Source organism: Aspergillus homomorphus (genome assembly GCF_003184865.1).
Source record: "Aspergillus homomorphus CBS 101889 unplaced genomic scaffold BO97scaffold_23, whole genome shotgun sequence".
Lineage (NCBI taxonomy): Eukaryota > Fungi > Ascomycota > Eurotiomycetes > Eurotiales > Aspergillaceae > Aspergillus > Aspergillus homomorphus.
This window is the reverse complement of record NW_020291909.1, coordinates 31,959-56,891: the sequence shown is the minus strand read 5'-3', so window position 1 is coordinate 56,891 and position 24,933 is coordinate 31,959. Positions and strand designations below refer to the sequence as shown.

General features: G+C 53.7%; 9 protein-coding genes across 9 annotated transcripts; 5 read left to right on the top strand and 4 right to left on the bottom strand.

Annotated features, from left to right (window-relative positions):
• Positions 1-254: 254 nt before the first annotated feature.
• On the bottom strand, positions 255-3,324 carry BO97DRAFT_392233 (putative C6 transcription factor (Leu3)). The gene is made up of 6 exons (XM_025693859.1): positions 2,819-3,324; positions 2,308-2,750; positions 1,822-2,259; positions 1,488-1,756; positions 906-1,439; positions 255-855 (listed from the first exon to the last, which is right to left on the bottom strand). The coding sequence occupies exons 1-6, from the start codon at positions 3,017-3,019 to the stop codon at positions 548-550; spliced, it is 2,193 nt and encodes a 730-aa protein (XP_025550423.1). The 5' UTR covers positions 3,020-3,324; the 3' UTR covers positions 255-547.
• A 1,059-nt stretch (positions 3,325-4,383) lies between these two features.
• Positions 4,384-6,711, top strand: BO97DRAFT_425587 (uncharacterized protein; the record flags this gene model as incomplete). Its single annotated transcript, XM_025697078.1, has 2 exons — positions 4,384-4,852; positions 4,907-6,711. The coding sequence occupies 2 exons, from the start codon at positions 4,384-4,386 to the stop codon at positions 6,709-6,711; spliced, it is 2,274 nt and encodes a 757-aa protein (XP_025550422.1).
• Positions 6,712-7,034: 323 nt separating this feature from the next.
• On the bottom strand, positions 7,035-10,439 carry BO97DRAFT_370633 (F-box domain protein). Its single transcript, XM_025692783.1, has 2 exons — positions 10,122-10,439; positions 7,035-10,012 (listed from the first exon to the last, which is right to left on the bottom strand). The coding sequence occupies exons 1-2, from the start codon at positions 10,319-10,321 to the stop codon at positions 7,186-7,188; spliced, it is 3,027 nt and encodes a 1,008-aa protein (XP_025550421.1). The 5' UTR covers positions 10,322-10,439; the 3' UTR covers positions 7,035-7,185.
• A 533-nt stretch (positions 10,440-10,972) lies between these two features.
• On the top strand, positions 10,973-13,822 carry BO97DRAFT_392225 (putative C6 transcription factor). The gene is made up of 5 exons (XM_025693858.1): positions 10,973-12,023; positions 12,082-12,519; positions 12,568-12,949; positions 13,008-13,143; positions 13,218-13,822. Exons 1-5 carry the CDS (start codon positions 11,344-11,346, stop codon positions 13,640-13,642), a joined length of 2,061 nt encoding a protein of 686 aa, XP_025550420.1. The 5' UTR covers positions 10,973-11,343; the 3' UTR covers positions 13,643-13,822.
• A 268-nt stretch (positions 13,823-14,090) lies between these two features.
• On the bottom strand, positions 14,091-16,322 carry BO97DRAFT_443917 (protein translocase subunit TIM50). The gene is made up of 3 exons (XM_025698413.1): positions 15,894-16,322; positions 15,104-15,829; positions 14,091-15,041 (listed from the first exon to the last, which is right to left on the bottom strand). Exons 1-3 carry the CDS (start codon positions 16,167-16,169, stop codon positions 14,451-14,453), a joined length of 1,593 nt encoding a protein of 530 aa, XP_025550419.1. The 5' UTR covers positions 16,170-16,322; the 3' UTR covers positions 14,091-14,450.
• Positions 16,323-16,505: 183 nt separating this feature from the next.
• BO97DRAFT_406221 (uncharacterized protein) lies at positions 16,506-18,048 on the top strand. The gene has a single exon (XM_025695372.1). The coding sequence runs from the start codon at positions 16,928-16,930 to the stop codon at positions 17,873-17,875; it is 948 nt and encodes a 315-aa protein (XP_025550418.1). The 5' UTR covers positions 16,506-16,927; the 3' UTR covers positions 17,876-18,048.
• A 29-nt stretch (positions 18,049-18,077) lies between these two features.
• On the bottom strand, positions 18,078-19,774 carry BO97DRAFT_443915 (proteasome regulatory particle lid subunit RPN11). The gene is made up of 4 exons (XM_025698412.1): positions 19,477-19,774; positions 19,083-19,336; positions 18,485-19,020; positions 18,078-18,428 (listed from the first exon to the last, which is right to left on the bottom strand). The coding sequence occupies exons 1-4, from the start codon at positions 19,543-19,545 to the stop codon at positions 18,280-18,282; spliced, it is 1,008 nt and encodes a 335-aa protein (XP_025550417.1). The 5' UTR covers positions 19,546-19,774; the 3' UTR covers positions 18,078-18,279.
• A 133-nt stretch (positions 19,775-19,907) lies between these two features.
• On the top strand, positions 19,908-22,559 carry rpdA (histone deacetylase RPD3). Its single transcript, XM_025692782.1, has 4 exons — positions 19,908-20,355; positions 20,418-20,718; positions 20,774-21,315; positions 21,363-22,559. Exons 1-4 carry the CDS (start codon positions 20,161-20,163, stop codon positions 22,401-22,403), a joined length of 2,079 nt encoding a protein of 692 aa, XP_025550416.1. The 5' UTR covers positions 19,908-20,160; the 3' UTR covers positions 22,404-22,559.
• Positions 22,560-22,988: 429 nt separating this feature from the next.
• BO97DRAFT_406218 (60S ribosomal protein uL14) lies at positions 22,989-24,447 on the top strand. Its single transcript, XM_025695371.1, has 5 exons — positions 22,989-23,137; positions 23,616-23,660; positions 23,848-24,094; positions 24,172-24,249; positions 24,312-24,447. The coding sequence occupies exons 1-5, from the start codon at positions 23,124-23,126 to the stop codon at positions 24,342-24,344; spliced, it is 417 nt and encodes a 138-aa protein (XP_025550415.1). The 5' UTR covers positions 22,989-23,123; the 3' UTR covers positions 24,345-24,447.
• The last annotated feature ends 486 nt before the right edge of the window (positions 24,448-24,933 follow it).

Sequence of the window (24,933 nt, the reverse complement as noted above, 5' to 3'; positions counted from 1 at the left end):
CGTTTGTGCGGGATTAGGAGGGTTTTTTGGGATTCTTTTGCTTGGGGGGTGGGTTTGGGGGGCATTGCTGGATTTATCTGGGTGGGTTGTGCCGTGCAGTAGTTGTGGTTGTTCTTCGGTTTGAGGGGAAGTTAAGTATATATAGAACAGAGTAGTATGAGGTGCCAGGATTCACGTGGGTTGAAGTGGGATAGATAGGTTTGGGGGGTAATTTATCTTGATGCAGTGAGGAGTAAACACGTGACTTCTACTGTCCCACTAACAGGTAACGAACTATGCGTTGGAGAAGACATGAAGCGGATCTGACATTCTTGGAAAGAAAAACAGAAGAACATGCATCAATATGTATGTACAACACCTCCCCTCACAACCTTCCTCATCATAATGTCACGATCAACGCATAGGTATCATATCAGACTCAGAAAGAAAACTCCAGCGCTCTCGGTCCGGCGCACCCTCGATATTATCATCGTCATCCCGCTAAATATGGTACACATGAAACAAAGGTCATAAACTTGGATAAACGCATCACACACTCCACTACGCACTAAGCGATTCCCTGCGACTCCATCCCCGAGATCGTGGAATATGAATACGGGAGATCCACCAATCCATCCAGAAGCCAGTTCAATGGATCGAAAACTTCATAGTTGGGCTCGATAAATCCGCTGGGTAAGGCCCCGACCCCACTGCTGGGTGGTACGCTGATCCCCGGTTGGGAAAGCAAAGGCGCCGGCGCGAGACTGGGGTCCGCGCCGGCCACCCCGGGCGTCGCGGTCGACGTGCGTGTCGGTCCGCCTGACGAGGCCGACGAGTCGGCGTTGGAATCTGGGTTGGTTGGATTCTTAAGACAGGCTGTAATCCGAGTCAGCTCTGGGTCACCCGACGTCCAGATGGAAACATACCTTCAATATTACGGCCCTTGGTCCGCGCATCTTCCCGCCACCGCCACACAGAGTCAAAGAGGAGGGACATGCTCATTCGGCACCGCACCTTCAGCATCAGGGAATCATCGACCTCACTACCGTCAGGCCCGAACTTCGGTGTCGGCGCATTCCCCAGTCGCCACATCTGGGCCAGGACCTCGGCCAGCCGCTCAGGGAGATCGTTGCTGGAAACCGAGACACCCCGAATCGCCCAGATGGTCCTGTTGAAGAGGTTCTTGGCATAGTCCATATCGATATGGGCCGCAAAGAAGCTCTTGCAGAGTTTCAATAAGGTACAACCTCCCGCGACCATCATCTGGTACACGTAGTACGGTGTGTACGAGAGCACTGGCCCAACTTCAGTCTCGAGGGTCATTGCTGCCTCAAGGAAAGTGGTGGCGGCAACGTAGAGCGAGAGAAGACGTTCGCGGTAGTTCTTGGCCGTAGTGTCGTCGAAGAAAGCCGACAAGTGGAGATGGAGATTCGATGCACGCAGGTATAGATCAGTAATAGCTGGGTATGTTAGAAAAGCCCTTTTTACGACAAGGTGGGGTGCCTTACCGTCTCTTTGAGGCTTGAGTTGATTTTCCAACTCATCAAAATCCCGAGAAAGAAAAGAGATCAACGTCGACCTCTCCTTGTCACTACAGAGCCCAACAGGGTCACTGCGGTTCGTGTACAGTGACTTGCTGATCTTGTCGCAGAACTTCTCGATCTCCAATCGAGGTTTCATGTCCTCCGGCAACCTGAAGTTCGGGTCCATGGACTCACTCGATGACAGTGTCCAGTCATACAGAGTAGATGGCGGCTGACCGTACCCAGTGGCGACTCTGCGCGAAATTGATTAGCTCATCAGGTCGTTGGGACCTCAATTGATGCTTCTTCAAAAGCGTACCTCTGCGCAACTATATTGCATACTGCCCACGTCCGGACCTTATCACGAAGCTCTTCCTCAATAAGCTCCACCCGGAACTTGCTGAAATCTTGTGTATGTGACGGCCGATGCAGACCAAGCTGCATGGCGACTTGTACCATCATTCCGCACAGCATGAACGTAGGATCGTTTGAGGTGCTACTCGTAGGGAACGGCCACGTGCAGAGCAGGCACAATGCTTTCACGACGTGGTAGCTCTGGGGGATGTCCGCCAGCGTACTCCATACCAGCCGTGTCACCGGGCCGGCCAGAGAGTTGAGAAGATGAGTGTCCGATTGGTACCGTCGGGCGCCAACGCTAATGATTGTCCAGAAAAGTAGGGGCGATGCATTATAGTAATCATCCGGCGATTGCTCGCGATCGAGGAACGGAAGGAATGGGTGGTAGAACGTGAAAAAACTGGTTTGGTTAGCCGCCGCGCGACGTTGACCAACAGCACAGACTTACAGATTGAATAGCTCTGTCACCCTCTCCGGCACCACAGCCACGTCTTCAATCCGTTTAAAGTGATGGGTGCCATTTCGCATATAATTACTTCCATCGAAACCCGAACGTAGGTCCAACAGAGATGCGACAGCTTCGTGCGAGCCCATGTACTGGTCGGTAGACATGGCTGAAGGTGTGTGGTAGACGCCCGAGCCAACCTGGCTTGGAGTTTCTTGCTTTGGCGTTTGCACTGCCGGCAAAGATGTCGGAGTCTGCTGTGGCGTGCTACCACTTGCCTGCACAGTAGCGATCTGCTTGCGGAGCTCGATGATCTCACGCTCCATCTCGGCATTGCGACTGCGCTTGCCAACACGCTTGAAGTTGGATTCAATCTTACAATCCAGTTTCAAACGACGACATCGGGAGCAGTCAGTCCATGGGTCTTGAATCACATCGCATCGAAGCTGCAAGGATGGTACTCTACATCAGTAAAAGCTTCATGGTACGGGGACGGACGCGACAGGCGACATACCTTCTGCTGGCGACATTCATTGCAAGCCCGCTTCACGGGCTGTCGCTTCTTTTCATCACGGTTTTCGGGATCTTCGACTTCGTCGATGCTGGCGGCGGGCGAGCTGTCCAACCCTGCTACAGCAACATTGCGCTTCCTGACAGGTCCCCCGCCATCGGACCCGATAGCAGGTGAGACGGATGGATGGTCGGCACCTCCCATTACGGGGCTGGAGGCAGCCGAAGCATTCTTTCTTGCGCTTGGGTCCAGATTGTTGCCCTGCACACCCTTGCCTCCGATTTCGCTCGGCGATCCTTCGAGGGAATCCAGACTGGTTGCGTGAGACCGATCAACGTTGGGCGGCAGTAGAGGCAATGGCGAAAAAAAAAATAAAGTCTAATAAAAAACCGATTCCACAGTGGCAGTCAACTGGACGACAAGAATGGCCACGTGCTGATTGGAAAGAAGGGTGAACGAATGAACGATAAGTCAAGAAATTTTACCCACCGGCTTGCACTTTCCAATGCAGACCCTGAAATCAAGTGGTGGAATGAATCACAGCGGCGGGGGTCCGCGAGGAGAAGCTGTCCGATCTCGCTCTCACGTGACACTCTTCTTGACCAGTGATTAGTCACGGATAAGTCAGCCCCGCCCCATCAGCAATGAATGCACAACTTGTTGGCATTGGCTTGGTGGAGAGGTCCAGTATGGGTAGACTATAGAGCCTTCCACTCCATTGTGACTCAGGACTCATCTTTACTATACAACAGTAGCAGAATCTCTGTGAGTAGCGAGTCTGTGGGCATCTACTCACTCTCACAGACCAAATCTCAGACCACAAACACAGATCATCTTCACGCACGGACACTGTGTCATGCTGTCCCGCCGGTCGCCCGCCGGTTTTATCAGAAGATCATATGAAGCTGACCCACAAACGAGACGAATCCGTGTGTTCGCAATGATTGACAATTCTACATAGATCATCCTCAATCACAGTCCATTAGGGTCTGTGTCCGAGTCGTATTGAGTCTGCAGAAACGAAGCGTTCACGACCTCCAATAGCACTTCGTATTGTCCGGCTGACACCTCGCCTTATTGTTTTACTTAGCAGCTAAACCACTATCGCCCACAGGGCAATCCTAGGCTGAGCTCTAAGTCTGCGACTTAGCACGGTGTTCTAGCGCCAAGTAAGCCTTGCGCTGCGACATTGCCTTCCCTGCAGTCGTCTATATTCAAGAGGATAGACCTTTCGCTCTGGCGCCGTGTCTGTCACTGTCTTGAAGCGATCCAGTCATAGCAGCAGGCCCAGTGTCAGCTTACGCACATTCCTCTCCTGTATGCCACTGTCGAGATAGAGTGGAAAAGGCCGCGGTTGCCCCGCCATTGCCCCGGTGCCATTGCTGGCCGATCATTCTACGTCCATTCCAATTATGTCAGACGTTCGTTGAACAACACGGACCTACAGATGACAGTATTAGAAGGAAGTAGATTCCGTCGTGAAATGTTTGAATATCCTTTCATATAACATTTCTTTCTATTTCATGCGTGACATGCAGCCAAGCTCATATTAATCTATTTCTGCCAAGATGGCTAAAGAAACAGACTCGGTGGGAGATCAACCGCCTGCATACAATCAACTTGACCAGTCGCACCTGGCATTGCCACCTCTAAATCTCACTCGAGATGCCGGACCACCTCAGTACACGACAGTCGCATCTGACCAGTGTGTTGCCCATCTTAAGCTGCTCGCAGCACTTGCCGATCTGCGCGACAGCGTGGCCAGCACTCGTGGGATCTTCGGTATCCAGGACCCTGATCCGGAGATCTTCCATCCAGAGTCCCAGGAGGCAAATGAAGCGTGGGCTCGAGTCAAGGAAAAGCGATGGGCAGTTTATACCACCCGAGCAGTGGACCGTTATGCAGCCTGGTGGGAATTGTGTGCGCCTGCTTCCATCGCACGGCCTGGGCTCAGCAACCTCAAGAACCCCAGCTACGGAAAGATAACGGACTGTGACAAGCCCCTGGAATGGCTGCAGGACAATCTGCCCCCTCTCGGTAAGACGAACCGCGTGCATTCTCTGCTCGTTTCAGGCCCCTGACCATTTCTAGACGTTCTGATGGTATGGCATGCACACATGCTGAATCCTCGTGCTTTTCTCGAGGACTGCATACGGCACGGGAAAATGAGCTTCTGGGCCAGCGGCCTTCCTTGGGAAGCCGTTAACGCCTCCATCGACAATGTATCGCTCGACTACGATGCAGGGCCCAACGCGCAGGAGACCTTTCTGCAAAAGACAGGTCACCCCTGGGACAATCTTGAGGACACATCCGACAAGTCGTTGACCTGCCCCGGCTGTGGAAAACAGGTCTTCGTCCCTTGGACAGACGGGGGCATGCTCCTTGCGCTGGACGACGCATTCGAGCACTGGCACGGCTTCGCAGACAGGGATTTCCGCCACTCATGCCCCCATTGCTCATACCGCATCGACCACGAGAGTCTCAAGATCGCCAAATTCTGCCGAGACATCGAATTGCTCGTGACGAAAGACATCCCGATGCCGGGCACCTACTACAACCTGCGAGGGATTCCTGAGCCCGCCAGCGATACGCGCCGACGGAGACAGCAGTTCAACTTCCCCAATCGTCTTCTCGAGGTCGTCGGCACTGATATCATCGACTACGCCAACCCTCGCTGGAACCGCGGTCAGAACCTGACCATGAAGACAATCAACGACTACCTCGGGGCGCAGATCCAGCAGAAAGAGATCATGTACAAGTCCAACCCGGGCAGCTGGCAGACGACGCTGCACCCAGAGGAGAAAGTCGCCTACCGGCGCATGATGTCGCACTACTGGGACAACAGCTCGCCGCTGGCGCTGGACCTGGTCGGGGCCGTGATCCGGCAGGGCACCTTCATCCAGAAGATGGACCAGATCGACTGGCTGCACTCGCCGACGCTGCAGTCGACGATGGACCGGCTCATCAAGAAATACCACACCTTCTTCAGCATCATGTCACAGAACCCACGGCGCATGGCCGTGCCGACCCTAGACGTGGACCTAGCCTGGCATACGCACCAGCTGACACCAGCCCGCTACTTCGCCTTCTCGACCCACCGCACCCGCGAAGACAGCGCCGGTCAACCCATCCTGATCGACCACGACGACAAAGTCGACGAGACCAAGCTCTCCGACGGCTTCGAGTGGACGAGCAAGGCCTACAAGAAACTCACCGACGGCGAGATCTACAGCGAATGCACCTGCTGGTACTGCGAGGCCGTGCGCGCCGCCACCGACTCCCCCATCGCCCTCCCTCCCTTCTTCCCTTTCTCCTCCTCCACCTCCTCCCGCGCCCGCCACGCCGCTAGAAGACTCCACGACCGCCCCGACATCTCCTCCGACCCCAGCAAGAACCCGCACGTCTCCGCCCACAGCGCCGTCCGCCCGCAAACCGCTGACAACACCAAGACCAACGACAGTAAAACCCGTGGTCTGGATTCCCGCGAAGTCAAGTTCCTGAAACTCCGTCAAGATTACGAGAAGGCGCGTCGCCGCGCCGAGAAGCGCGGCAGCAAATCTAAGGATGGGAAGAAGGATCCCGACAATAAAACCGCAGTGGACCCGGTCTACGGGTATTATCCTCTGCTGTGGGGGTATCCCGTCTACGTGCCGTTCTATGCGCCCTACTCCTGCGACCCTGGCGTGCATGCCGATGCGTATGTTGCGAATCCTAGCTGTATGAGTTTCGTGGAGGGAGTGCATGGGAATTGTGCTGCGGGGACGTGTGGAGGGGGCGTTGCGGCCGGGAGTTGTGGCGGGATGGGCGGGACCGGCGGTGGGGGTGGGGGTGGTTGCGGAGGAGGAGGAGGAGGAGGAGGAGGCGGCGGTTGTGGGGGTGGTGGTGGCGGGTGTTGACTTAGCGATGTGTTTGTTGTGTTCTTCATGCCTTTGATATGATTTTTTTTAGCTTGTGAGGCTGGCTGGTCAATGTTGATGATTCCCACGTATACTGAACTAGAGTCTGACGGTTTCGATGCTCCATGAAAGCGTTTCGTTTCATATGCCCGTAGGCAACTGTCCACTTTCTAGTAGACGAGGTCCTTGCTTGGGCGTTCTTCACCCACGGCAAAAGCAAAGAACCCAGATAGGTTGTATAAAGGCTCATCAGCGCTGACGAGCATCGCAATCTACCAAAAAAATACAAGCCAACTTAATATTTGTAACATGCAGACCATGATCCCAACTCTAGAACAATAGACACCACGCCATCGCTCTACAATCCCGAATATGTTCCTATCAGTCTATGTACACTCCAAATGTTCAAAACCAAGGATGCAACAAAAGAAGAAGACCAAGAAAATCTTCAATGAGGAAGAAAGGGTAACCATGCTACATCACAATGCACTTGCTTCGTCGTTTACTCCTCTCGTAAATGGTTTGTTCATTCCACTCCTCTATGCGCCTCCGCCACTGGTCATGTGCGGCCGCTTGGGAGCTTGCAGATAGCGTGGGGTCGGTCGAGGCCCGGTGTTGAAGAGGTGGGATACCCCCAGGCGGAAGTCGAACCTCCTGGGATTGTGGGCGGCGGTCGCCGATATGGTAGGGATAGCTGGGACGAGTTTGACTATCTTGAAGGGCTTCTGGCGCGTCGTACTGAAGGGTTGATGATACTTGGAGGTTGGGGGAGGAGATGGAGTACTGGCGGGTGTTGCCAAGTTCCTGTTCGGCGGGAACGGAATCCACAAAGTCGACGTGGGCATGTATGAGAGGTTGTTCGGGCGAGGCATTGGAATTGCTGGCTTGGGGGTTTGACGGGAACAAAGATGGCTCGGTGATGAGGGGCAGCACAGATCGGGCTGGTTGCGCGGAGCGGTCGGGGATACTCTCCAGCTGGGCTTGTCTCCGTGGTTCAGCCAGATCTTGAGAGGGCGTTACCAGCGGTGCTAGCCTGTTCAAGCTCTCGAGGTTCTGCGGAACGCCAGTGGCGGAACTTCCTCTCCTGCGCATGAATGTGCTGTGTCTTCGTACTCGCTCAGGAGATACCGGCTCCCTGGTGTTGCTTCGCATTAGGCGAGAGGCAAGCCTGGAGCCAGCGATGCTATTCAGTCTCTGCAGCGAAACGCGAGATGACGATTCCTCGACCATGTTCTGCAGGTGACTGGGTTCCAGACGCTGGGCTTCGGCCAAGGACTCCCCATCTCGAGTGATCGGCTCTGATCTAGAAGGTAACAAAGTTCTTCGCAAGTAATCAGGAAGAGGCGCATCTGGCACTTGAGAATATGGCGGGGGAGGCGGCACCCAGTTGTCGGCATCGCTTTCATGAGGGACCTGGAAGCCCTGAGGAGCTGGCCTCGGCTGTTGAAGGGGGTGTTGTGCATCACGGAACTGGGTATAACGTTCCCTTGTGTTAGCTGCGGCGGTTGCAGCACGCCGCAGTGTATCGCGCGACCGCGGTTGCGTATTGTCGTACGGGGACTCGGGAATGTGATATCCATCCCCATTCGAAGAACTGGAGAAAAAGGAGCTGTTACGGCGGATGTTCGGCCGAGAAGGGTGGTGCACAGAGTTGGCCGACGGGTATGACTCCCTAACAAAAGCCCTTGCTCGCGGCGAGGTGGCATTTGCACGATGTATGCGAGTCCTTCTCCTTTCTAGTTCCACCTCGGTGTCCAGACTAGAGTCTGGCTCGCTAAGCATCTTCGGTTCCGCATCACCAACCTCAATACTAATTTCGGTACAGTTCCCATCGCTTGCTGATCGCGCGAAGTCCAGCAGAAGAACGCGTCCACCATCCACCGGCACATCTTCCTCGCCAATCGTGGGAGGACTGATGCCACCCGGCGCGACGGCCACTAATCGGCGGCGTTCGGCGATAAAATCTGGGAATTCTACCCAGTGAGCTGCCGTCATTCCCGGCATATCACTGATTTTATGACCCTTGATAAGAACTTTCGGTTTGGTGATAGCCCGCTGCAGTCGAGATAAGCAGTCCTCACCAGGTAACGCGCCTTCCTGTGCCCATTGGTCTAGCTCCATATCGGACCCTGCCGGTGGCCGTGTTCTGGTCGCTACAGGCGCGATATCGAGACGATCAGGAATGCCATACACCCAAAGACCAGATTCCTCGAAGCCAGCCGCAACAAGTTCTCCCATACCGTCAACGGTAGGTAGCATGATGGGAAGGGACTCTTGGGTGCCATCTTCGGACATAGGCGTCACAAAGTAGGTTGTGCCTGAGCCAGTATTATTGGCCCCAAACGCTCGGAGTGAGTTGATCTGTTCGTCAAAGCCCAAGATCCAGCTACCTTCGCCCTCAGAGTGGAGAGGGAGCATACATGCGCGACTGAATCCCGAGGTAACATCTGGGAAGAGGATTTGGGTGGTCCACATCCGTCTCTGAACATCTCTGAGAGAGAGTTCGGGCTCTGATTCGGCGTAGAAAGGTACTGTTATGGTGACCAAACCGCTATTCTGAGGATCAGCGGATGTGCCGAGAAGCATGGCCCCATCTGAAGAGAAAGAGACAGAGTCAACACCAGAGCAGCGCACAGCTCGTCTTTCAGTGGCTAATACCCCTTCTCCGATTGCGTGTACTTCAATCCGATCATCGTACGCGATAGCAAGCACGCCTCCCGTGGGAGATAATGCTAGCGTCCGAGGAACATCGTTCAATGTCAGGTCTTGGACCAACCTTGCTTCCTCGCTACAGAGGTTGTATATATTGACGCGATGGCTGGAAGAGACCACGGCGAGCAGAGACCCATCGTCTATGATCGTGGCATGTAGTGGACGTCTCCAGGTTTTAAGTTCATGCTTCACTGAAGCATGGTTTGAGGTGACATCAAGGACAACGATTCTAGAAGAACTGATACACAGAATTAATTGGCCGCTGGGTGAGAAAGAGAACCGGAAAGCTTCGCCCTGCGGAAATGCTGTCGATGAACTCATCGAGGTCGATATCAGCTTGATTAAAGTCTTGTGAGGTCGCAAGAAGGTCTCAAAAGCATTTCGTCTGATTTGGGTGCAGAACAGTTTCTTGAGGTGGGTCAGATCGCATGGCTGAGATGGCTCGGCGATAGCTTTCTGAGTTAGAGCAAAGGACGGGCATTGGGCTAAATGATGAGAATACAGCAGAGTCGAGTCGGATATCCGTCTCCACTTCCGATTCAGCAAAGAAAGCGATGCGAATGTGTTCGCATCCGCGACGACGAGTATACTGTGTAACCAGTTAAGATCGAAACGCATATACAGCCAAGCGCAGGTGAGAGTGTTGAGAGGAGAGCAGCAGGCTTCCACCGTCCCGCCAGCTAGAAGGCAATACTTACTGTTCAATAACTGTGCGAGGTAAGCGGGCAAAGGATGGAGAACTTTGCTCGCCTGCGAGCTCTTTCTCCTGCTTGGCCACGCACTGCAGCTTAATCAAACATGGTGGTGGTTGTCGCTCATCATCGTGATGGGGCCCTTCGAGCCGCTCAGCCAAAGGTAATTGGACATCCTCATCCATGATCAACGATGACCAACCCATGAGTGTCTACATTTGTTGAACACAAATGCAGACAAATTTTTTAAATCAATTGCACCCATACAGCATCATGGCGGAAAAGAAAGATATAGGGGGAGTAGGCAGGATTCCGAAGGCACCTGGCAGGATTCGAGCTTGGGGGGGGGAGGAGTGTGAGTGGAAAGCACGGGAAGCGCCAACTAGCGACTCGGTGGCTGTGTCTTTCCAAGCGTAGACACCAATGCAACGATGATCGTCTGGCCCAGTTTCAGTTGGCAGAACTCAATCAGACAAGGCTAAGCTAAAGAGGCATGGGCAGAGACAGCAGAGTCCAAGCACTGCTGCATGAGCTAACGAATCAATCAACTGGACTTAGTCTAAGTACAGTACTCAATAGAGTAAGTAAGAAGTAAGTGACGAGGTTGAACTGCACGCGCCAGGCGGGGAGAAGTGAAACAGAGCGAGTCGATGCGGTGCCTGAGGAGAGCCTGAGGGGAGCCTGAGGGGAGCCTGGGGAGACCTTGTCCAGTCCCGTTTGGGTCTAGTTCACCGATCTAAATACAGTCTCCGATTCAGGAGCACGTGGTTGGTCGAGTGGCTGACTCATCTATATTTCTCCCCCACAACTTCACAGCAGCCGATAAGAAACGAAGATTTTATCGGCTTCGGTGGAAACGCAAGGGCTTATAATCCCGCGCTGGATGGACAAGACCCCAAAAAATTGAACCCGTCGCGCATCGCAATGCCTGCTTGATTTGAACGCTGAGGGATTATGCAGTACTTGGCGCAGCTTCGCGACTAACCTACCCCCCTCGGTCCAATGCTTTCCCCTCTTGCTCTCAGAGTCATTTAGCTGGGTGCAGCGCTATCTCCCGATCATCGGTGGCTGGCCGAGAGCCGATCCTCCACCACACGCTTCACACTCGCCGGTCCAGTCCCGCCCTTGACTACGATTGTATGACTTGCGCCGCGTTTAATTGACGCACGAGCGATTGATGATCCCTCCCAAGAACTCCCGATAAGGTTACATTTCGTTGAGGCTCATCATGTCATCCACGACAGCCCCGAGTAGCTCCATCCAGAAGCTCGCCTCTCCGGGATTTAATGCCGGAGCCAGACCCTACAGGTCACACAAAGTCAGGGCATGCGATTTGTGTAGGAAGCGCAAGTCTCGATGTACAGTGGATATACCCGGCCAGTCGTGCCTTCTGTGTCGAGTGCAGGGCGCCGACTGCCACTATCAGGAGGACTCCAGCCAGGATCCTCCGCTCTCAAACGGCCATGAAACCAAAAGATGGTCGGCAGATCCCGCGCAGGTATCGACTATTGGCCAAAAGCGCAAGCGCAGCTCAGAAGTTGGCTCTCCGGCCAGTGTCAGCCGCCCACGAGCGTCCAGTGTTCCTCAGTCAGATTCCCTAAGTGGCCACCGAGGAAGCGAATCCAGATTCGACGATCCTCACAATGAGTCTGTTCTCATAGTCGGACCTGTGGTAGCCGATGATGCCCAAGTGATTGAAAAGTACATGCCTACCGAGCGGACCAGCAAGTCCGTGGAACCGAAGAACAATACATATAATGTCTACTCGAGCGATCCGAGAAAACCCATCCTTTACACAACCGTTTCACGACGGAGACAAGGCATGCGCGTTGGTATCCCACCGGGTGAGAACCAGAAAGAGATTCTGGAGCAAATCCTGGGGCCCTTCAAGCACGATCTAGTCAGACTGTATGCCTCTCGTTCATCTGGAATCGGAAGTGGGTGATGTACTAAACTTTGAAAATAGGTTCATTGACCGGTTCAACGCAGCATTCCCAATCTTCGATGGAGAAAGTTTCTGGGAGGCATTCATCTCAGAAACACCCGGTGACCCACCGGCCTCGCTCTTGTGTCAGGTTTATTCAATGTCTTTAGTATATTGGAAGCACACCCCCAAACTGGCTTGTCATCCCAAACCTGACGTCCGATATGCCGTCAACATGACAGTGGCCGCTCTACATGAGGAATTCTCTGCTCCTGGTCTGTCCACAATCAGCGCAGCTCTTATCGATTTGACCGGTCGCCCGATCTTCTCCATGACTGGCAATGCGATCAGCAGCGGTCGTATGGTCTCTCTCGCTCATTGTCTTGGACTCAATCGCGACCCCAGTCATTGGAAGCTGTCTCCGGCTGAAAAGAACCATCGTATGCGCTTATGGTGGGGGGTGGTAATCCATGATCGCTGGTAAGTATCGTATCCAGTAGACAGGAATACTCACTGACAATGTCCCAGGGGGAGCTTCGGCCATGGTGTACCGCCTCAAATCGCCAAGAACCAGTACGATGTGCCTCTTCCGACAATCGATGTATTAATACCGGCAGCATCTCGCACCCCTGAGCGCGTGAGAGCCGCGCATTGTCATATCGCGCTGTGCCAATTGACTGAGATTTTGGGAGAGCTTCTGCCCCTTGTCTACGGTCTCCAGCATCGATTCCCGCGTGAAACCACCAAAAAAGTGCGACAAATCCGGACGGATCTGGATGTCTGGGAGGACTCACTGCCTGACTGGCTGAGAACGCCTCCACGTACCTCGGAGGAACGCATCTCCGGCACAAGCAGTCTCCAACTAGCCTTCCTGGCTGTAAAGATGTTGGTGAGCCGAGTGGAGCTGAACGTGAGCAATATGCCATCCGACAGAAACTTCATCTGTCCGCTCAACTAATGATTTCTAGGAGGTCAACAACTCAGAGACGGAGAACCCCGAAGCTCGCCGCTACTTTCAGACCGAATGCCGCAAATCAGCGGAAGAAATAGTGCAATTCATCTCATCCCTTCGGAAGGAGAATTTCCAAGAATTCTGGCTTCCATGTGAGTCCATCATGACTTCAACCGAGTCTCTGCCAGGCCGGTGTTCCAGAACTGACAAGCACAAAAATCAACAGATAGCGCCTTCCATCTCACAACCACGGCCACGCTTTTAGTCCGCTGCGCGTTGGAAACCACCGACAGCGAAGTGGCGCGGTCCTGCCTCACCAACGTCGAGACCTTCCGCGCCATCCTCCGTCGTGTCCGCGAGGATGAAGACTGGGACGTGGCCGACATGTGTCTCGACCACTGCGAACGACTCCTCAGCCGTCTCCCCGGCGGCAGCAGCAGCAACCCGGATTCCAACTTCACCCACGTAGGACCGACCGACAACCGCCTCGTAAACCCGGCCGCCATCTCGCTGCCCGAGACACAAACCAACAACGACATCGTCGACGATATGATGTCGATCTCTGGCACGTTCGGCACGATGGACGGTTTCCCATTCGATATGACGGGGATCTGGGACGTCTCGGTCTTCCAGGACGTCAATCTAACGTAGCTTTGGGGCATTCTACTTACACCTTAATATGTGAACATTTGCTTCACTATTCTTCCTTGCTCATTCAACGAGGGTTTGGGAACTACAGCCTTGATTTTTTGTCTTTCAACACTATAGAGTCGAGAGTGGGCGTGGCTGGGCGAAAGGGAGGGAGGCTTTTTGTTCGCTTGAAATATACCCATTTAGGCAGTGCATATTTGTATGGCTGCTGCATTTTCTCTTTAGAGAAGAATCAATACGTACAGTTCATTGATATCATCCTATCCAACAACTTTTTCACAGCTCTTTTGAGTTTGCGATTCGAAAATGTGGGTTAGACTGGAAAGGTTGTTGCGAAGATCTATATATATCCGCGAACATTAGAGATGCCCGAGCTTGGGCGATACCGCACGACAGCACTAAGACAATTAGTAGGACTCGAGCACACATTAAATTCAGAAACAGATATGACATTAAGATTTTCTTCCCAATTTATACAGAAACCTCCCTCCTAGATGGACGACAATAAGAAAATGCTATTTTACAAATCAACCTGTGATCAAGGCGAGAAGGGCAAAAAAAAAGCCCCTCCTTCTAAACAAGGAAAAACGAAAACCCCGGTCCCGAGAACAACAGTAAACAACAGTGTACCCTAGGTATACGTAGATTATAACAATGTGGAAGACATGACGAGGAGGAGAGAGGGGGAGAGAGGGAGAGTGAAAAAGAAGACTGGGCGTTCACACTTGATGCACATCATAACGGATACACATTCAGTCTTCGAGGAACGGACAAAGCAAGTGATAAATTGGTTGGGTTTTTTTTATCTTTACTGCTTCTTGTCGCCAGCACCGAACATGCCGGTCAATGAGCCCTTCATCATGGCCATCTGTTCCTGACGAGCTTTCTCCTCCTCGGCGGCCATCTCGGCCAGCCACTTCTCGCCGTTCTCGCGAATCTCCTTCTCGATCATCTCGTAGTTCTTCTGGCCACGCTCGCGGATCTGATCCCAGAGCATCTTGCCCTGGGCCAAGCCCTCGGAGGGGCTCTGCTCGCCGTCCAGAGTCCGGTTGGACTTCAGGCCCAGAGCGGAGGCGAAAGTGCCCAGACCGCTGCGTGGGCGGCGCTTCTGCTCCTCGGCGAGTTCCTGCTCGAAGCGCTCGCGCATGGCCTTCTCACGCTTGGCGAACTCGACGGGGATGGAGGCGCCCTCGAAGGACTTGAGAACCGGGCGCACATCCTCGACGCCCATACCGGCCAGGTATTCCAGGAAGGGGATCAAGGCAACCAAGGTCTTGTCCTTGGGGTCGCCGCGCCACTTGTCGAGGACAATGGCGTTCTCGGGCTGCAGGCGGGCGTGTTCCTCCTTGGTGTCGATGAGAATCACCTTGGAAAGGTCACGGTTCAGGTAAGACAGATCCTAATTGAAGTCGGTTAGTGGTTTGAACAGTCAAATGCCAAGCGGAATCGATTGCGTCATACCTTGATGTATTCGCCGTCCTTGTATCGGGTGGCCTCTCTGAACAAGGGCCAGCGGATGATACGGTAAGGGTCGAGTTTGCGGAGCACCTGATCGGCCATCATACTGGGCACACTGGTGAAGAGGACGAGCTCGTAGTACTGGTTCAGATAGCGGAGGAAGTAGTCGACACCGGGCCGCTTGGCCACGCGCCAACCGTGTTCACGGCTCCACTCGCTGTGCACTAGCAAATCCTCCAGACTCAGCACCAGAGTGTAGGGCTGGCGCATGTTGGGGTCCTCGTCCGGCAGCAACTTGGGGAAGGCCGGGTCCTTGTAGTAGCTGGTGATGTCACCAAGACGGGCCTTGGCGCGGTTATACCACAGGCCCAGTCCCCAGCCGGACGGAGTGTCCGGGTGAGCCTTCTCTTCCACCTCGTTCTCCCAGTTGCGGCCCAGGTAGGCTACACCACCAACACCGGCCAGCAAGAACATCGCGGATACCAGGTTGGCCATGCGGGCGCGCTTGCGGTCGAGGGAGGAAGTATAGTGATCCTTGTTTCTATCGCCGCGACCCTCATCCTCAGCGTAGTCTTCGGCGCGGGAGGGATCCTCAGTGAGGTTCAGAGAAGTCGATGGGCGGCCTGTTTGGCGAGCTTCCAACTCGGCCGCGAGGGTGGAGGGGATGCCCTGGGTGAGATCGGGGAGGGGCTGACGAGGGAGTTCCTTTTCGGGAGCATGTGATTCGGGCTGAGAAGTTCATACTGGTCAGATCAATAGGCACAGAGGAGATTAGGGAGTAGCGGCAACTCACGGAGGTCTGTTCGGAAGAAGCATTGCTTTGCGGGTCGGCCTTGGTATCAAATTCGACCTGCTCTGCCGAGTAATCTTCTTGTTTGTCTTCTTGCTTCGGCGCCTTGGAGGGCTTGTTCGGCTGCGAGGCTTTGATGGAGTCGGGAAGTTTGTAGGATGGTTTTGGTTTACTGTTCTTTGCATACCAGCGCGCGTGAGGAAGTGTGACAGTGGAAGCACGGACGGTCGTGGCGAGGACGTTAGGCCTCGTCAGAGGCAGTACAGCACGGCTAAGCATTATGGGAGGAGGATAGAGGAAGAGAAGATTTAAAATAGATAGAAAAGGACAATTTACACATGCGCCGCGTAGCACAGCACACGGCAGCCGACAAGGAAACCGATGTGAAAGAAGTGAATGAAATCCGGTTCAAGAGTGGAAAATCGGCAGAGGTCGGCGGCGGAGAAGTCGAAGGGCAAGCAAGCTCCGTCACTGGAAAAAGTTCAAGGCACGGACGGGCCTGCGCGGTCCGGCGGGCGACAGAGCCCTGGAGCGTATTTTTCTGCCTCCATATAAAACCTTCCGCTTTCTGCCAATCTCTCTTACTCTTTTTCTTTCTTCTTTAACCAAATGAAAGTTGAAACCCAGTCCACAAATTTGACCCTTCAAGCCTTTTTTATGCATGCCGGGTTGTATTAGCTGGGGAGACCAATGAAGTTTTGCTTCAATCCCACACCCAAGAGCCGCAGCAAAGGTCTCCTCTGCAGCTGCAGCCCCGTTAGTGGGATATAATCCTTTTTTGCCTCCTCGGCTAAGTAGTTGTCAGCGCTTCGATCCCCAACTTGCACCCGCTTCCATCCGGGGCATGTCGTATTAATCGCTACATCACTTCTATGAATCCAGCCGTTTGATGCAACGATGGATGACAGAAGACCGCATTCTTTCGGTTAAAGATTACATCTGCCATATTATCCGTATCGTGCCGTATAACTTTCTTTTCCCCGGCCGCAAAAAAACCTTGAAAGAAGACCGAACCACATATCTCGCCTTCACGCAAGATGACCTCGTCCCTCTCTAAGGACTTGGAGAACTTGAGCCTGGGCGGTCCGCCGCCGTCCAAGGTCTCCAAGAACCTGCGACCACAACGCAAGAAGGGCAAAGCGCCCATCGTGCCATTCCGATTCTTCGACCTCCCCTCGGAGATCCGTCTGCGTGTCTACCATTTCGTGCTCTTCACGCCACGCCGCCGCCGGACGATGCGCGCGGCGGGCAGCGTGGGCGCCTCGTCGAAGAAAAACCCGCCGCTGGCGCCGGTGTCGCACCGGATCGCGCTCTTCCTCGCCTCGCGCCGCATGCACGACGAGGCCGCCGACTACTTCTACTCGACGCAGGTGTTCCGCCTCTTCCACATCCAGGATTACTCGAAGATGCCGACGGTACGGGCCATCGCGCCGCAGTACCGGCCGTCAATCGCCACCATCGAGCTGATCCTGGGGTCGAGCTGGACCGCGCCCCCGTCCTCGTGGAAGGTCACCGCCGCCCTCGGCCTGGAGGACATGGTCCGCATCCGCACCCTGAAGGTCTTCCTCGAGGTCGACCCCTCGCATCCGGTCTTCGAGGGCTTCCGCATCTCCCGCGACTTCTACACCGATTTCTCCGGCGACCTCCTGCATGAGGTCCTGGCCCGGCTGCCGAATCTCGAGTACGTCGAGTTCGACGGCTGGCCGTCCGTACGGAAGAGCGGCGCGCTGATGAAGCGGCTGATGCACGAGGCCCGTGCTGCGAACAAGAAGATCGCGTGGGGCCCCGAACGCGGCTGGACGGATTACGACGGCGAGGAGTTCGACGAGGACGCCTACGGTCTTAAGGCGCAGGAAGCCAGAGCGGAGGAACACAGGGCTGGTCAACTCGCTCGCTTGAGGGCTCTCATGCCGGCGAGCTTCATCCCCGAGGCCCTCATGCCGGAGGCGCTTATGCCGGAGGCTGTCTCGGTCATGGACTCATGACGAGAAAGACACGACCTTATACATACACATACACATATATATTGTACGATATACGCCGATTGGCTGCGGCGAGTCGATGCTGTGGGATGAACCTAGTACATACAGGCATTCTTTGCATCATAGATTAGATATATCTAGATTGATTAGCGATGCCTATGGTTTACGAATCGAAGAACTTTATTCATGTTTGACATTGAGTTTTCTGTCTTCTAAGGCGTCTATACAACTCACATTGCTCGATTGTAACGTTAACGTCATTCGTTGGTAGTAATATCAAATCCAAGACCTAGACTTGATTCACCGTCTCCGTACAGAAGCCTGCCCCAACGAGAAGAAATTCACTTTCAACCCTAAGATGCATTAAGAGACAGGTATTATACGTTTATCGGATGCTTAATACATGCTTAGAGCTCCTCGTCCACATCCATGCCCGCGCCACTCTGGGATTCGTTACCATTAGACTGCCGTGCCACGGACGCCTCCTTGTCGATCATCTGTCGGGAGACCGCGACGATGTTATCCTCGATCAATTGCTGACTGACGTCTTCGATGTCTGTAAAGATAGTGTTAGTCTTGACACAAACGACATGCATCCGGGTTCGAACTTACGCTTCTTCGGGTCCACCTTTCCAACATATCTCGTCTTGAGCTGATCCTTGCTCAGCTCCGTTTCCTCCTTGACCCGCTTCTCATAGCCCTCCGCCAGGCTGACGAGCTGTTTCATGCGCTCGACGTTGTGCTCGCCCTCGTCGTGGAAGTCCTTCATCTGCAAGGCTTCCGTCCAGACGTGCTTGTGCAGGTTCATCAACATGTTCTCCTCCAGACCCGTCTTGCGGTAGTTGATCGCAATGCTGTAGTAGTGTCTGTTCAGGCCGTGAATCAGGGCCTGGATGGAAGGCTTGTTCAGGTGACCCAGGTTGGATGTGGTCTGACGGGGCTCCTGGCCCATGACGACGGTCTGAGGCTGGATGAGACGGAAGGCATCGATGACGACCTTGCCTTTCACGGACTGGATGGGGTCGACGACGACGGCCACGGCACGGGGAGTAAGCTGCTCGAACGATTGTTGGGTGTTGATATCGACGGACGAAAGCCAGCAACCGAAACCAGGATGGGAGTGGTACCAGCCAACGACGGTCTCGGGTCTATGGACGAACAGTTTGTCAGTTTCCAGGTGGTCGCCGTGCAGTTCTCGTCATGGTCTTACCGTCCGGTTTGCCGCAGCATGTCCATCATCTTGGTCTGGAAGACAGGATCCACCGCCTCGACACTAACTCCAGTACCGCTCTGAGGCATAGCGAAGACATCAACCACCCGGACCGTGTATTCATCGACGAATTCACCCAGCATGAGACCCATGACTTCCATAGGAACACCCGCCCGACCATGCCTTAACATCTTCAGCAGAGCGAGTGACGAGATGTGGACGGTTTCGGAGTTATCGATCAAGTTAGGGGTATCCTAAAGCATCCATGGTCAGCCACCATTGTCAATGCCTCTCTGCAGGGAAGGTTGGCGATTCCGCATCCTGGCGGGTACGCGGATGACGGGCGTATGATAGCCTGGGGAAGACAGCAAGCGATCGGAGATGGGAGACTCACACCACCGGGAGCTCCTCCACCCATACCCATGCCCTGGGCTGCCTGAAGCATTCTATTGAGACGGTCCATGATTGATGGGGGGATGTGAGTTGAGGAGAGTTAGATGGAAAGACGACAACGGATGACTTCCTGGGCGGAAGCTCCAATAGGCACGAGGGTTGGAGGAACCGAAGGAGTTGAAGCTACAGAAAGGTGCGGATAATATAGGCAAAGATGACTAGCTCTTAATCAGCACGAAATGGTTCAAAAGAGGCAAGAATGAGTAGCACGAAGTTGACGGGAAGATGAGTGGTGAGCGGCGCAGCTCGACGTGAAGCCGTTGGTCGAGCTTCCAAGAAGCCTGACGAAGGCGGTGGAGCAGCTCGGGGTTCCCGCCCGCCTTTGCGTCTCCCCTTCCCTTCCCTCTCTTGTTCCCCATCATTTATCGTTCGCCCGCCATTGGGAATGCCTCTTGTTTGTTCCAACCTCTCAACCACAGTCAACTTGCTTGGTTGATTGACGAAGGGATACCTTCTGTCACTCAGACTTGGCTTCTGCCTTGGCCTGGATACACTTCCCTGCTCACAATCAACCTTTACAATCAACCTCCGTGCACACACCGAGAAAACACCGTGCTGTCGATAGGCTCGCAACTGTCAACCTGCGTGAGGATTCGTCTCGTGTGTCGACACGCTGACTTCCAAAATGTCGACTTCCTTGCCTCCTCTAGACCCCATTACCAACGGGGCGGGGGATCGCGGTAAGAAGGTCGCCTACTTTTACGACTCGGACGTGGGTAACTATGCCTATGTGTCGGGACACCCTATGAAGCCCCATCGTATAAGGATGGCGCACAGCTTGGTGATGAACTATGGTCTCTACAAGAAGATGGAAATCTACGTGAGTCTAACTGGCATATTTTTCTTTCTGCCCAGGGAGTACTAATCACGAACTCGCCACAGCGTGCGAAACCGGCCTCCAAGTACGAAATGACCCAATTCCACACCGATGAATACATCGATTTCCTTTCCAAAGTGACTCCGGACAACATGGACTCGTTTGCCAAGGAACAAAGCAAGTATAACGTGGGTGATGATTGTCCTGTCTTCGATGGGCTCTTTGAGTTCTGTGGTATCAGTGCAGGAGGTAGTATGGAGGGTGCGGCACGGTTGAACCGGAACAAATGCGACATCGCAGTCAACTGGGCTGGTGGTCTTCACCACGCCAAAAAGAGCGAAGCTAGTGGATTCTGCTACGTCAATGGTGAGACGAAGGAAGAACATGAAGGTAATTTCGACGTTCGCTGATTGTCTTATAGATATTGTTCTCGGTATCTTGGAGCTGCTGCGGTTCAAGCAGCGCGTTCTTTACGTTGATATCGATGTTCACCACGGCGACGGTGTTGAAGAAGCGTTCTATACTACCGATCGTGTCATGACGGTCTCCTTCCACAAATATGGTGAATATTTCCCGGGAACTGGTGAACTCCGCGATATTGGCGTGGGCCAGGGCAAGCACTACGCTGTCAACTTCCCACTTCGCGATGGTATCGATGATACTTCTTACAAGAGCATTTTCGAGCCTGTTATCAAGAGCGTGATGGAGTGGTACCGGCCTGAAGCTGTGGTCATGCAGTGCGGTGGTGACAGTCTCTCTGGTGATCGTTTGGGCTGCTTCAACCTCAGTATGCGCGGTCATGCCAACTGCGTAAATTTCGTCAAGAGCTTTAACCTGCCAACTCTTATTCTTGGAGGTGGTGGTTACACTATGCGTAACGTTGCTCGAACCTGGGCGTTCGAGACCGGTGTCCTTGTTGGTGACAATTTGGCGTCGGAACTTCCCTACAACGACTACTACGAGGTGAGTCTGGCTGTGTAAAACTTGCATAACCTAGCTAAGAGATGCAGTATTTTGCTCCGGACTACGAATTGGATGTGCGCCCCTCTAATATGGACAACGCCAACACCAAAGAATATCTCGACAAGATCCGAACGCAAGTCGTTGAAAACCTTAAGCGTACTGCTTTCGCGCCATCCGTGCAAATGACTGATGTACCCCGGGAATCCCTTGTAGACGGTATGGACGATGAAGCGGATGCGATTCTCGACGATCTCGACGAGGATGAGAACAAGGACAAGCGATACACGAAGCGACGCTTTGATCAGTACATCGAAAAACCCGGCGAGCTGAGCGACAGTGAAGATGAAGACGAGAATGCGGCCAACGGCGTGCATCGCAAGCCGCAATCGCTGAAGCGAAGGAACCAGATTAACTACCGGAATCTGGATGTTGCTGACTCGGGGCCGGAGAGCGGCATGGCTACGCCCGTTGACGCTTCTTCGATCCCAGATGACGACATGGATATCGCCGCTGATACGAAAATGACGGAAGCTCCGGAGCCAGAGACTGAGGCGCAGGCTTCGCCTTCGGTTGGTGACCTCCCGCCCAGGACCGAGGCAGTATCCGGTGCGAATGCTAGGGAACTGGCACTCGACGGACCAGGCGACCAAGCTGCTCCCTCGGCTCCCCTCTCCCTCCAACCATCTCCGAAACCTCACGATGAAGACACGGCGATGGAAGATGCGGGAGATGAGGCGCCGGGAACGGAGCAGGCCGAGAGCGCACCAGCTGCCGGCGAAGCAGAGAACAAGGGCCATGAAACGAAGCCCAGCGAAGAGACCCCCGCAAGTGCTGTACCTGAAGGTTCTTCGGCGCCTGCCAAGAGCCATTCACCGTCGACAGAAACTAACCAGCAGCCCGAGACCTCCGAGGTCGAAAACGCTAAGCCAGCAGCCGCATCCACCGAAGCCAGCGCATCGAAGGAAAAGAGCCCCGAGACTTTGAAGGATGACTCGACAGCCGCCAAGGCCGAGTTTGAGTCCAATGGCGGAGCCAAGGAGGCCACGAAGGAAACGCAGCCTGCCGAGCCTACGAAGAGCGAGGACTAAGGGCTCCTGTAACCTCGGGATTGCTGGCGTAAGGGACGGGCAGTAATGGTGTTTCTGGTTGCGATATTCTGCATGAAAATTAGGTCCAACATATATCTCTGTTCTGATTCACTATTGCTTTTATTTTCTTAGATGTATGTACTAGGCGAATGCATGATAATACAGTATGAATATGGGTGAGCTGAAGGGCGCTCGACAATAAGCTTACTAACTGTAGTGTATGCTGCGCTACACAGGGTGAGGCAATAAAGATAATTTTATCGCTCACAGCGAATATGTGGCAATCTGGGCAGCTAACCAGCGCCATTCTCTACAAGTAAGTGCATTATTTCTGGACTATCATACCTCTTTCGTAAGATAGTATAGTCGGTGGTGGTTAACTCAGGGCTATCTACGCCTCACCCTAACCTTACTATACAAACCACGCTAAACCCAAGGCAGCGAGGGGAATCACCTGACCCAGCAATCAGCCCAGCAAGCTAGCCCTAGGGCATTTCCGCCCTCGACCAATCAGACGCACGCCGCCAAGATTTCTCCCACTGAATGCGCGCACACTAAGCGAGGATTCGACCGACCGCCCGACCGCCCACACGCCCGCCGTGCCCCCCCGACGCCCGCCCGTGAGAAAGAAGCTGAGTTCGACCTTGTTGTCGTTGTGTCCATCGCCCAATTCTCCATCTCTCCCGACAACCCCGTGTTTAGAGATACACAGCAGCCAAGATGTCTCAGAGACCGTGAGTTCACCTTTTTTTTTTTTATCTGTGATTTTTCCTAGGGGACGTTCGTGAGGCAAGGAATGTGCATCGCAAGAGGAGGAAGAAAAGGCTCCCGGACTTGACAACAACCGACAATATCGAACGAAATGCGTGTGTGAACGGCTGGGAAGATTACCGACTTGTGGGAGGTTTGCGGTTGAAACCTGTCGCTGGACAAGGGCGAGCCAGATCCCAAGCAAAAAGAGCTGGAAACGATTTTTCGAACCTCTCTTCCACGACTCCGATAGGAGGTCTGGTGCAGAGTTCTCCCTCAGACTAGGAAGAGATGGGGTTTACGACAAGTCCATCGATTTCGACTTTCAATATCGCCACCGCAGTATCGACATCGGGAAAGGGCCATCTAGAAGAAAGGATACAAGGATGCATTGAAGGATTCGAGACGGGATCAGATCACCTTTATTGCGAACCTCCGCGAGCTGACATTTCCATCTTATAGGCGTCCCTCCGGCAACAAGCTCAAGATGACCCTTGGTCTTCCTTGGTACGTGTGCATCGAACTCCCATACTCCTTTATCAGTCGATAAAAAAAATCGATATCACCACTACACCATCACCTACACCAATACATTCATCAAACGGCTCCAATGCAACATCCGCAAAACCCATTCGAACCACCACACTCCCTCACGATTCATGATCCGAAAAACTAACCAATCCTCGCAATACAGTGGCGCCGTGATGAACTGCTGCGACAACTCCGGAGCCCGTAACCTGTACATCATCTCCGTCAAGGGTGTCGGTGCTCGCCTGAACCGTCTCCCCGCTGCCGGTGTCGGTGACATGGTCATGGCCACCGTCAAGAAGGGAAAGCCTGAGCTCCGTAAGAAGGTCATGCCCGCCGTCGTCGTCCGCCAGAGCAAGCCCTGGCGCCGCGCTGACGGTATCTACCTGTACTTCGAGGACAACGCTGGTGTTGTAAGTTTTCTCGTGCCTCCTGTCCGCCTATGACATGAGGAATATCGCGCACGCAAATGCTGATTTCTGTTACCTAGATCGTCAACGCCAAGGGTGAGATGAAGGGCTCTGCCATCACCGGTCCCGTCGGTAAGGAGGCTGCTGAGCTTTGGCCTGTAAGTTTCTCTGTATGCTTCGTTTTGGATGGAGAAGATGCTAATACCTTACCTCCTTCTAGCGTATCGCCTCCAACTCCGGTGTTGTCATGTAAAAAAAGCCTTTATCTATATGCGGGTGTGTGACAAAGCGGATTTGGGGAACGATACCAACCTCGGAATCATGGGTGTGCAATTTTTCAAATCTATGACCTGAAATAAAATGAAAATGAATTCATTAAAAAGTTATCACTGTTTTTGTAGATTTATACGCTTATTCTTGTAGTGGTTGGATTTGTAGATTTGGCGTGATTGTTCCACTCAGAGTGGTATATGGATTCGATCATCTATGCTTGATATAATTCCTTATATATACTCCGATTCTTGGATGGAGTGTACACCTCTTATGTCTTCACCTTAGTTTGCGGCCTGCTGCTCTTCTCCGGGACGACGATGACCCTCTGCTTCGACACGGCAGTCAAGAGCATGGCCACCACCGCGACGAGGACGGTCACCAAGTCCACCACATGCACCGCCCACCAGATATGCTGCACGCCGGCCGCGCACATCTGGATCTCATACTCCCACTCCTGCCGGTCCGCGTCGAACCACACAGACAGCAGGCCCGCGTACCCACCGTATGCACCCATCATCGACCGCATGGTGACCTCCCGGATGGAGGGGGTCGAGGTGTCGGCGTGTGCT